The sequence below is a fragment of the Oncorhynchus nerka genome, linkage group LG18 (assembly GCF_034236695.1).
Source record: "Oncorhynchus nerka isolate Pitt River linkage group LG18, Oner_Uvic_2.0, whole genome shotgun sequence".
Taxonomy (NCBI): Eukaryota; Metazoa; Chordata; class Actinopteri; order Salmoniformes; family Salmonidae; genus Oncorhynchus; species Oncorhynchus nerka.
Genome location: NC_088413.1, coordinates 58,206,189 through 58,217,332, shown reverse-complemented (window position 1 = coordinate 58,217,332; position 11,144 = coordinate 58,206,189). Strand labels below are relative to the sequence as shown.

Below are 11,144 nucleotides of genomic sequence, written 5' to 3'. Positions count from 1 at the left end.
TCCTCTGCAGCCTTGAGCATCCGTCACAACTGTCACACAGAGAGGATCACAGCAACTTCAGCATCAAGGCCAACAGAAACAGAGCAGCACCAACTAAGTAAAGAGGAGAAAGAGGAGGAGGAAGTTCGTGCTGTTCCTGTGCTTGTCCAAGTGTTTTTGCACCTCAATGATGCAGGTGCGACAGAGGGAGAGGAAGGAAGGCCATGAACAGAGGAAGGACTTCGTGCTCTCCATGCAGAAGCCCTTCAGCTTCCTGGAGAGAGATGAGAAGAAGAGAGAGAAGCTGATGGAGAGCATTTGAAAGGTGTGTTGCCTAAAAAAACATCTCTTGAGATGTTGCTAAGGTACAGGAAATGGTGTTATAAATGTATTATTATCCTCTCTAAATCTATCCCCCCCCTCCCCCACACACACTGAATTCTGCATGCTCTGTAGAGGATGATATGTAGAGGATGATATGCATCCAGCCGAGGGCCCAGGAGAACTTGAGGAAGTCCACAGTACCTATAGAGAACCAAACTCATACTGAGAACCCTGGACCTCACAGCTCCCAGCACACTAAGAAGGAGGTCCTGGCCTTCCTGGATCAGACCACCTCCCATGTCCCTGACTTTGATAGACTGCACAAGGCTTTCCACAGGGAAGCCTTGAGGAGGGCCGAGAGGAAAGATGTGACCAAGTGTCAGCCCTTCCACCTGCGGACATCAACCCTGCCCTCAAGAACAAGCAGGAGCAGCTCTGAAAAAGAACAAGTGAGCTTACTGTAGCACTCTGCAAATAGAACTTAGTTCAGTATAGAACTGATATGTTTATTACTTTGGCTTTGGTTTGTTTCCTCGTGTTATTTTTGTTCTCAGGAATCCATAATCAGTGCCTTTTTGAAGAGAAGCAATTCCTTTGGTGGTTTAACATCGCTGTCTACAGATACGCTTCCCACCTACATTACAGATGCAGCAAGGAAACGTCGTATGGCCATTAGGTAAGAGGGAACTGTGAACTTCACTATCAGATGTGTCTCTTTCATTCGCACAGATCACAGTAAAGATGACTATTACTCTCTCTGTCCTATGGTCCATCAGAAGGTCTGTGGAGCAGAGGGAGAGCACGGAGCAGGAGAGTGCAGAGTTTATGAGGAAACACAGGATGAGGTCTCAGGCCATGAAGAAGGCTGTCCGTGCCAAGGTCATGGACCCTCACAGCAGCCTGAAAGAGGTGAGAAGCTGAAACAGCACTGGTGAGTACTTGGAAATTCCTTAGATGAAAACTAAAAAGAACAGACTGATTAAAGAATTGTACTGTATTTCTTTACCTAATGTGTCTGCGGCTCTGTACTTGTAGCGAGTCTGAGCAACAAAGGATGAAAGAGTATAAGAAGGAGCTACAGGATATGAAGACCAGAGTCACTGACCATCCTTACCTCTTTGAACAGGTGTCACAGGTAAACTATGGGCTTGCAATGACCTGGAAACTACATTTATGGAATTGCAAACACTTGAGAAGAGCCTTTGAACTGTTAACTGCCCCTTTTCTATTCCATTGCTTTTGATGTAATTGCTCTAGAAAAACGCAGAGCGACTATGCAGAGTGAAGCTGGTTTGAATGAGAGTTTGAAACGACACCGATCTTCAAATCTGATGACAATTGTGATGACCGAAGTATTGAGAGTAACATGGAGAAGAGGTACCTACAATGACAACAAGGTTGTGTAGCAGTGTGTCTACCCACTAACTGTTAGTTGTATTCATACAATATATAATACCACTAGGAATACCACTGCAGCTGGAACTCCAAGGGCGCCATGTGGTTTGGTCATTTATACAATGTTGCGTTACATAATACAGGGAGACTGTCATAAAGTATTTAGTGAAGAGGTGACAAATACTGCAGCCAAGCAAAACGTTGATGTAATTACAATATAGACCTTTTCTAACCCGACATGTCTGATTTAGGGATGGAAACATAGACGTCTGGGAGAAAATTGAAGAGGTAGAGGAAGAGAGCGTGAAAACCAGAGTGGAAATAAATGTATGATCAAAAAGGTCGACCCGGCATGAAACTCCATATAGCCATTTTGTTTCAAAGAGCACTATGTTCTAAAATAATTCTAGTCTAATTGAACTATGTTGACCCGGTCTTTGACTGTCTGACATGTTTGTTATGGATTATGACCTTTCTAAACAGGGACATGTGGCCTCTGGAGCTTTTAAATTGATATTAACTGGAGCAAATGTGAGAAAATTAATAAAGGTTTATATAACTATATATTTATAAATCATTTTGACTTATTAAAACTGACTATCAAGGGCTTATTTGGTTTTATACAATTTTGCCGGGATACGCGTGGCATTACAAAGGAGAACAGATACTTAGTAACCAGATGGAAAAAAAGGGTTTAAAAACAAAACATAGGCCAATACTACAGATTCTGAATGGTCCTGGTGTAGTTAGTATGTCATCCTTCACTGATAAATCAAAGTGCTGACAGTGATCTAAGGGATATTATAGTACGATATTAAATCTGTCATGCAAGGCCATAAATATGTTGCCAATGGACAGGTCCAATAAGGACAGGAAACGTCAGAAATGGACATTTATTTGATGCTTTGGTTAAGGTCTCTGGCTATTTCAAGAGCCACAGTGCCAGTTAAGTATATAGGTCTAGACATTCATTTGCCATCACAAAAGGCATTCAGTGCACTGCTCTCTGCCCATTTCCACTTAAAATGGGGTTTAATACTGGCCTCCACAGTGAGCTGAAGCAGTTTACAGCCATGTATTTATGGGATTTTGCTAACCAGATGGAAATAGCTGAATATGTATGTACATTACTGGATATCAAGTTGGCTGATGAAACACACTCAAAGAAGCTGACAACAGACACACTAGCTGGCAGCCGACCACCATTCCAAAGGCTAACAGCTATCCGGAATCCTAGGGGCAACTCTACCCTAAACTCTAAACTCTAACCCAAACCTTAACCCCTACCCTAACCCTTACCATAACCATTTTACATTTCAACTTCAATGGGGTAGTGACGTCCCAAGGATCCCGGATAGCAAGGACCCATTCCAGAGCCATACCTTGTTGTCTCCATGGAGACCAGTTTATATGGTCATTTGGAGGGTACCATCACAGAACCGTGATGTGAAGTCCCACCTCAAATGTTTGGCTGTATTCGGATAAAGATGGCTATGGAAGTCATTGAGTGACCTTAAATGGTCTTTTACACTGTACAGTAGGCCTGAAATCCCATCAATCAAACCAGCTGTAATCCATTCAATCAGCTGAAATCCCATCAATCAAACCAGGTTCACATCGGTTGGAGATGCTTGAATGACAGATCCAAGAGAGCTCAAGCATCACATGACAGAAGTTCAAGGGCTCCAGTGAGGTTGTCATGGAAACCATGTTTTTCCTCTTTACACCCCCCAGTGGTCAAGCAGGAGACTGCTTTTTACCATCTTGGGTATTCCATACAGAAGTTACAATAAACACAGAGAATGCCATGGCTAATAGCACAAGATCATATGGAATACAACACTATCACCTCTCTGGCCCAGAGAATAGTAGGGCAAGGCTGTTTAATTACATCCTAACTTTAAAGGTGTGGGGACAAAACCTATGTAATGAAACAGTTGAGCAAGCATTCCAATAAAACAGGCAATAGCATGGCTGAGAAAAAAACCATCTCTTATGTGGGGTAATGACATGCTGTAAGTTTGGCCACCAGACTTGGTCATCTGAGTGTCTGAGAAGACGCCTCTCCAAGCAGTTAAACAATAACCATATACTTTTGCAAAGGTGGAGCCCTCAAGTCTGTTATTACTTCAGCTACATTATAAAAATTCCCACACATTTCATTATTCAAGTGCTCCAGATTAAGTGTATGTGGTTGAAGCACTACAGAGTTTCATTCAGTGTAGTTTTTGGGCATAAAACTATCTGATGGTAGAAAGATTCATAGCAAGGTTAAAGAGCAACTCTAAAATGTTCATTTGGGCCCCCAATTGGGGTCTGACATTCCCCATTATGCAACATCATGCTTATGATTAACTGTTTACTTATCCCGCATTAGTTCATTGCACTCTAACCTTATATGAGGTGACCAGTGGGAGGAGTTATAGGAGGATGGGCTCATTGTAATGGCTGGAATGGAATGAATGTAATGGTATCAATCACATCAAACATATGGAAACCACATGTTTGACTCGATTCCATGCCACTACAATGAGCCTGTTCTCCTATAGCTCCTATCACCAGCCTCCTCTGGAGGTGACAGTGCAAGTCAAGGTGCACCCTATATGTGTTTGTTTATTTATGGGGAGGTTGATGTTTTTGACAGCCCTTGGTTCACCTGCAGGAGGAGCTGTAGCTCATCACATACTCAACAGATAAAAAGAGAGAAATCTTTCCTTCTTTAGTGGGGTGAACAAATCCACAGCGCTGGAGAGAGAGCATAGCGGGAGAGAGAAAGGGGGAGGGACAGAGACAGCAGTCAGTGTGACAGATAAGAGCGGCGGATGACTTGTCTCTCTCTGAATGCACCGTGAGCAAGAGAGCAAGTAAGTGCACAAGGGTGCCTGCCAAAGCAGCTCTGCACACACACACACACACACACACACACACCACACACACACACACACAGGTAGCTTGTGAGGAGAAAAGAGTCTCACAACCAAGGTATGCTGGGATTTGCACACATCCAACGATCATAAGTTCCTCTTTCTATTGTTTTGGTTTTCCTATGTTATGTCTTCCCTCTTGTACTTACACTTAGTTTCCAGGTGGGTCGTCAGAGGTTTCCCAAGCCGAGTCTACAACAGTGTAATGGGTTGCCCAGACCGGAGGCTTTTCCTCTGATCCTGCAAAGAGGTTGGCGTATTCCTGCAACGAGAACTAGTCCTCACATTGAGCGACCCTGGGCATGGAGAAGCTGACAGAGAAAGAGAAGGAGCTGATCCGAGTCAGCTGGGAGAGTCTTGGCAAGAACAAAGTTCCACACGGAGTCATCATGTTCTCCAGGTACAGTTCTGAGCTAAAGCTTTTTATTTGAGCAGTTAGGAATGGAGAGAATAAAGGTGTTAGGAGAAGTTGCATGTGTTCCTCCATGAAGATTTCATGGTGATTCGTATATATCAGCTTTTTACTGTATGTGTACCAAAACAGAGTGTTTGTATATTTCTGCAGCATTTTGTTTTGTAAGAAAGTTTACTGAAACCTAACCATTCACTACAATTTGCAGTTGTCTGCACTGAAAATATCCCGGCATAGTGCAACATAGTGTAAATAATGTAGTCGCCATAGTAAACAGTACTTGGAGAGAGAAATACACTTAACCAACACAGATAGTGCATCGTACACTCCCTATACCGGGACTGGAGGCTTGACTTGTTGCTTGGCGACTGGCTGCAATAGTCTTTATTTTGGAACTGCTGCTACTAAAACAGACGCTAGAGAAGAACTGTTTCTGACAGTCCTATTAGCTTACACCAGACATTAAAATCAGAACTATTGTGTGACTTACGACTACGTGTATCTACAGTATCTGCACCTACAGTACTGCATTGTGTTCTGTGTCTGTGCAGACTGTTTGAACTAGAGCCTGCACTCCTCAACCTCTTTCACTACAACACAAACTGTGGCACCATACAAGACTGCCTCTCCAGCCCTGAGTTCCTGGACCATGTCACAAAGGTAACTCTGCTCAGCCCATCACTGTTAAAACTGACAGTTAAATGGCTAATTCATGGAAACAAATCCACGGAAATGTCTAACGTCTTGCTGCATGTTGGTGTATGTTCACGTTTCTTTGTTTTGTTTGTTTGTGTGTGTGTGCGTACATTCTTGTGCGTGTTTGTGTGTGTGTGTGTGTGCTTGTGTGTCCAGGTAATGTTGGTGATCGATGCAGCAGTCAGTCACCTGGACAACCTCCATACCTTGGAGGATTTTCTGCTCAACCTGGGGAAGAAGCACCAGGCAGTCGGGGTTAACACCCAGTCCTTCGCTGTAAGACTACTGTCACTCTGATCACTTACTCTAATACATTACTGTCATACTGTGTGTACTGTACACTATACAACTTTTAAGAAACACAACTTGCAACAATTTACCAATCTATGCCAATATTCAGAATATTTGCATGCATGTGTGTGTATGTTGCAGGTGGTGGGGGAGTCCCTTCTCTACATGTTGCAGTGCGGTCTGGGTCAGGGGTACACAGCCCCGCTGCGTCAGGCCTGGCTCAACATGTACACCATTGTAGTGGCGGCCATGAGCAGAGGATGGGCCAAGAACGGAGAACACAAGACTGACTGAAACATACGCTTGGGGTCTGCTACCAGTTGCTGTCTAATCACCCTCATGGTTGCTATGGAGTAAGGTTGTATAACTCACAGCATAAAGGTTTGATTGCTGTATATGGTGAACGAATGGCGTTATCACACTTGACACAACAAATAATGGTCGAATCACCTGGTGTTCAGAGTTAACTGTTTTTGCTGTGGATGTTGTAGCTGCCAGAGTGCTGCTATAACATTGTGGGGATGTTATGGGTCAACCAGACCCTTGGTCTGCAGTTTGAGTTCCTCATATTAGAGGAAGCATAGGGTTAAATTAAGGTAATAACTGAAATTGCTCTGTAAATAATGCCTTGGTGTATCTACTCAAATAATTACATTGATTGTGGTGGTTTTTGTGATGTATCTTAGTCACACACTTGTCAAACACTGGCTATATTGGCTGCATTACTTGGCTGGAATGGGCAGCTACAATATGGGCCCTCTCCCAAATCAACCAGTGATATAGAAACATTGATCACAAAAGTACAGTATGTCCAAGATTATTGTTTAGAGTATTTATCATGATTCTATATTTATATCTTTGAGTTAGGCTAGGGACCTGATAATGGCACATACTAATGCTCTCCTTTCTTTGTGTGTGTCCATGACCTGGAGTGTAACAATCCTTAGAGGTGAACTTGATTCTTAAAGCCATTGGTATTATTAACAAACACATTACTTTTGATGATGCTCAATAGAAAATGACAAGAACTGTTCATGTATTCTAAAGCTTTTCTATGTGATCTCTATGACTGTTAGGGTGTCCATGTGCACCTTTGTCTGAAATGTGTATGTGGCACTCTCCTCTCCTCTGACAGTAGAGGTTGTAAATCTCACGTTGCCATATGCGTATTACCATAATATTTCAATAGGCTTCAACTGACTGTTACTTATTCTAAAATAAATGCTTATTCTCCTCTCGAGTTCTAGCTAATTGATGTAATGGAACTCAACAGTAGATTATTTGCTTGAGGGTCTTTGGGCTTGACTTAGTTTAGGCTCATTCAGTTTTCACTAATTGTAAATGTAAAGTGGTGTTGAACCACATACTGTATCTATATATTGTAAATACTGCTATCATATGTTGTAAACAGGCCAGAAATATAGTAGTAATCTATTTAGGCTTTTTGGACCCAATAGGTCATTGACAATTAGGGCGGCAGGGTAGCCTAGTGGTTAGAGCGTTGGACTAATAACCGAAAAGTTGCAAGTTCAAATCCCGAGCTGACAAGGTACAAATCTGTCGTTCTGCCCCTGAACAGGCAGTTAACCCACTGTTCCTAGGCCGTCATTGAAAAGAAGAGTTTGTTCTTAACTTGCCTAGTTAAATAAAGGTAAAAAAACAAAGCCAGGATTTATTCAGACATTTTTTCTTCCCTATTTAGCTCATAGTTAATAGCTTGGAGTATCTTTCTGTGGACAACCGTAAAGCATTTATTGATAAACAAATTTCACTACATCCAACCTGAAATAGTAAGCAATGATAGTTAGAGATGACAGAGATGATAGTTAGAGATGACAGAGATGATAGTTAGAGATGTGTATGTCCTTTTTACTGCTATGAACACATTTACCTATATGCTTCTATACAGTGTGTATCATTCGTTATTTTCCTGTACATTGAAAGTCACAATGCCAAGTTAGCTATAATACACCAAGTATTTGATAATAACACTACACTACTATATCTCCAATCTGCTGATATGTGGTGAATATTGCTTCAGTCTGAGATTACTTTTATACAATGTATTTTTGTATTTTCCAGTGTTTTACGTATGTGAATGACTATATGCCATTGCAAACACAGTTTTTCCAAACTGTTACGTTAACCACAACATTTATGTCAAATCCATGTTTTCTTCAGCACATGGCTGTTAAACATTTTAAGTATTGATGAGTGAGCTTTTATCCTTAAGTCATGATAAATGTAAGAGAGACATTTCTCCTCAATCAGTATAACTGCCATATTATCAATGTGTGATCCCTACAAGGATGTCTGTTGGCATTGAAAACACAACCATTTCATTACCATGTCTAAAGGAGATCTCACTTTATCTTTACTTTCAATCACCTGTGAGCTTTATTTCCAGGCCATGGCAGCACTACTAATTCAGATGTGTTCCTCTCTCCCACTTTCCAACTAGCATAATGAGTTTCCCTTACCAGATGAACCCTTCTCCTGAATCAAAAAGCATCAATAGAGAATCTACATTGAACATGCTTTTTAGTTCAAGAATAAGCTTCATCTGAGTCTAGGAAACCAGACCTATGAGTTGAACACATTTTTTAATATGTCTATACATGGCATTAGGCAGATTGCTGTGTGTATTGTCTCGATTTCAAAGATCTGAGAGTAGGCCTGTTTTGTGTGTGTGTGTGTGAATTGCATTGGTACATTTAAATAACATGATATTCTGTTTATGAGTGTCTCAATGTCTACCTCGTCAACTCAGCTGCGAACAGCAATGATTTCAACTATCCTTTAACCAAAAACACGTGACACTTAATGCAAATACATACTCCCTCAACCAAACAGCTCGTAAAAATGGACCCCATCCTATACTTATGTAATGTGTTGTGTGCTTACTCAATTAATAGTAAATAAAGGTGATCTTTTGTGGACATACTACTGAAAAACGGATGACAATGTTTATTGTTTTTCTTCCACTATGTTGGTTTGTTTGTCAGTGCGATGGAAGTAATGCTGAGTTCAGGGTTTGTAATCAATCACACGATGCACAATTTCCCTCGCTCCGGTTGGCTATTCCTTGGGATTATGTAACATCAGTGTACTGGCTGGCCCCTTCCCTGTGGCTATAGAGATCAGAGGGACTTCATCTGAAAACCAGAGAGCAGAGTGAATATCATCCCACTTAATCATGCAAATGTCACATACATCACATCCCCAGGATTCCAAGAACTCTTAGCCGCTACATGGCTAATGTGCTTTCTTGCCCTCAAAATGCAGACGTACAACATTTTCGAAAGTATTAAGCGAAGCTTTGTGTGTGTGTGTGTGTGCGCGTGCGGGAGAGAATGGGAGAGATGAGAGAGAGATGGGGACTAAGTTATGTACTGTATCAGATTGCCCGAACTCCATTCAACACATTCGATTAATTTATCCCACAAAGCATTCGCATATTCAATTTGCTTGCATCATTGTAAAAGTCACATCCATGAGCTGGCTGTCTGCTCTGGTGATAAAGCAGTAATTGACATGAACCAAATCTGTCTCTCTGCAGCGCTCTCCATCTTCTCGGTCTGAGATTTTGGTTAATTGATGCTAGTCACTGCCTGTCCTACTGTAACTCAAAGGGAGTAACTCTTAGGCTGGGGTGTAAATTCAGGGGATTGAGCTGAGAAAAACATTTAGTTTAGCACATCATTCATCACATAACATGGAGATGATCTGCTGTGCTGAGGATTGCTATGGCGTATTCACCTCCACTATAGGTATAAAGGTCTTGTGAAGCAGCAGCTGTACAACCCAGTGGCATATGTAGGGATATAGAGACGGTTTGGCCACTTGCCATAGGTAAAGTATACACAAGAGATGGGTGGATACAGAATAATTGAGGTAAGTATCTGTACTCCAGAGTGATCAACAGTTGTCCCATGAGGCCACTTGAGGACAATGTACATTACCATACCTGATAGCTGCTGGAGGATCAGTCGAGACTTTGATAGAGAAAAGCAGGCAGAAAAGACAACAGACAAGCAATGTGTTTTGGAATGAAGGGGGATTGGATGTTGTCATGGAAACTGTGAAGCAAAGGTCCAAAGTGGAAGGAAGACAGACACTCTCCTCAAGTGGTGCTGGCTGGCGGGCGGCAGATATATGATACAGAGGAGAAGGGGGCTGTAGAGAGATGGAGGGGGCTAGCAGACTGGGGCTAATCAGGTTAGCACTCTAAGATCATCCAGCCTGGAGGCAGCTGAGCACTGATGGCTTCACCACTGCTGCACGGCAACACTTACCTTAGCAACCAGAGGAAAAGCACTTATGTCTGCTGTTTCATGACAGTTTTATTACATTGTTGTTAACATGTCATAAACAGGTGAAGATTTTCTGTTGAAAGCTTAGAGTTTACAACTGACTTCCCAGTTAACTTGCGGTGTCTCAATTGGCATAGAGTGCTTGTTATGCTTTTCTCTGTTGGTACAGACTGCTCCACTAAAAAGTACAGGCAGGGATACAGAACATTGTTCCAGTAAGGTAGTATCGCTCTCACTTGACTGACTTACAGTATAAACATTAGAAAGGTTATATTCTAATTGAAGTATGAAGCCATGGTAACACTCAGATGAAGCCACCCTCTAATGGCACTGTTCTTCTGCATTAGATAACAGGTCTTGACACCTCTTCTAGGAGATGGAGACAGTGGCATTTCATGAGGACAACGTTCCTCTAATGAGCTCCACCTTCTGTGACACGCTGCCTGCCAAGACCTTCACAGCTCCACACTGGATCTCACATCGATCTCCTCCAAGATCTGAGAGCAAGACACTGTCCCCCTTTTTTGGCCTTCAAAGCCCTGCCTGGCCTGGAACACACTGATCATCTGTCTGAGTACACTCACAACTATAGCCTGCATCTACAAGTCTCCTGTAAAACTTATGCAATCTGGGGGTGAAAAATATAAACTGTGCTTTGTTTTCTTTACATAATTTCTAACTAAAGATATGTAAATATAAAACAGCAGCAACTGATTAAGCGGAATTTGCATGTGGAAATAAGGAGCCAGCATAAGCCGTGGGGGAAATGACAATATGGTGGGCTGCAGGAGGTAGAGACATTCTATTCTG

The 11,144-nt window shown here is 42.1% G+C and overlaps 2 protein-coding genes across 2 annotated transcripts; both read left to right on the top strand.

Moving 5' to 3' along the window:
* Positions 1–215: 215 nt before the first annotated feature.
* Positions 216–4,415, top strand: LOC135559525 (protein FAM161B-like). The gene is given in 7 exon segments (XM_065004224.1): positions 216–304; positions 436–752; positions 858–979; positions 1,080–1,210; positions 1,213–1,234; positions 1,339–1,438; positions 1,561–4,415. Coding segments are annotated over 6 exon segments (714 nt in total). The 5' UTR covers positions 216–304; positions 436–452; the 3' UTR covers positions 1,600–4,415.
* LOC115146208 (neuroglobin-1) lies at positions 1,553–8,979 on the top strand. Its single transcript, XM_065004225.1, has 5 exons — positions 1,553–1,680; positions 4,422–5,022; positions 5,586–5,694; positions 5,887–6,006; positions 6,163–8,979. The coding sequence occupies exons 2-5, from the start codon at positions 4,925–4,927 to the stop codon at positions 6,313–6,315; spliced, it is 480 nt and encodes a 159-aa protein (XP_064860297.1). The 5' UTR covers positions 1,553–1,680; positions 4,422–4,924; the 3' UTR covers positions 6,316–8,979.
* The last annotated feature ends 2,165 nt before the right edge of the window (positions 8,980–11,144 follow it).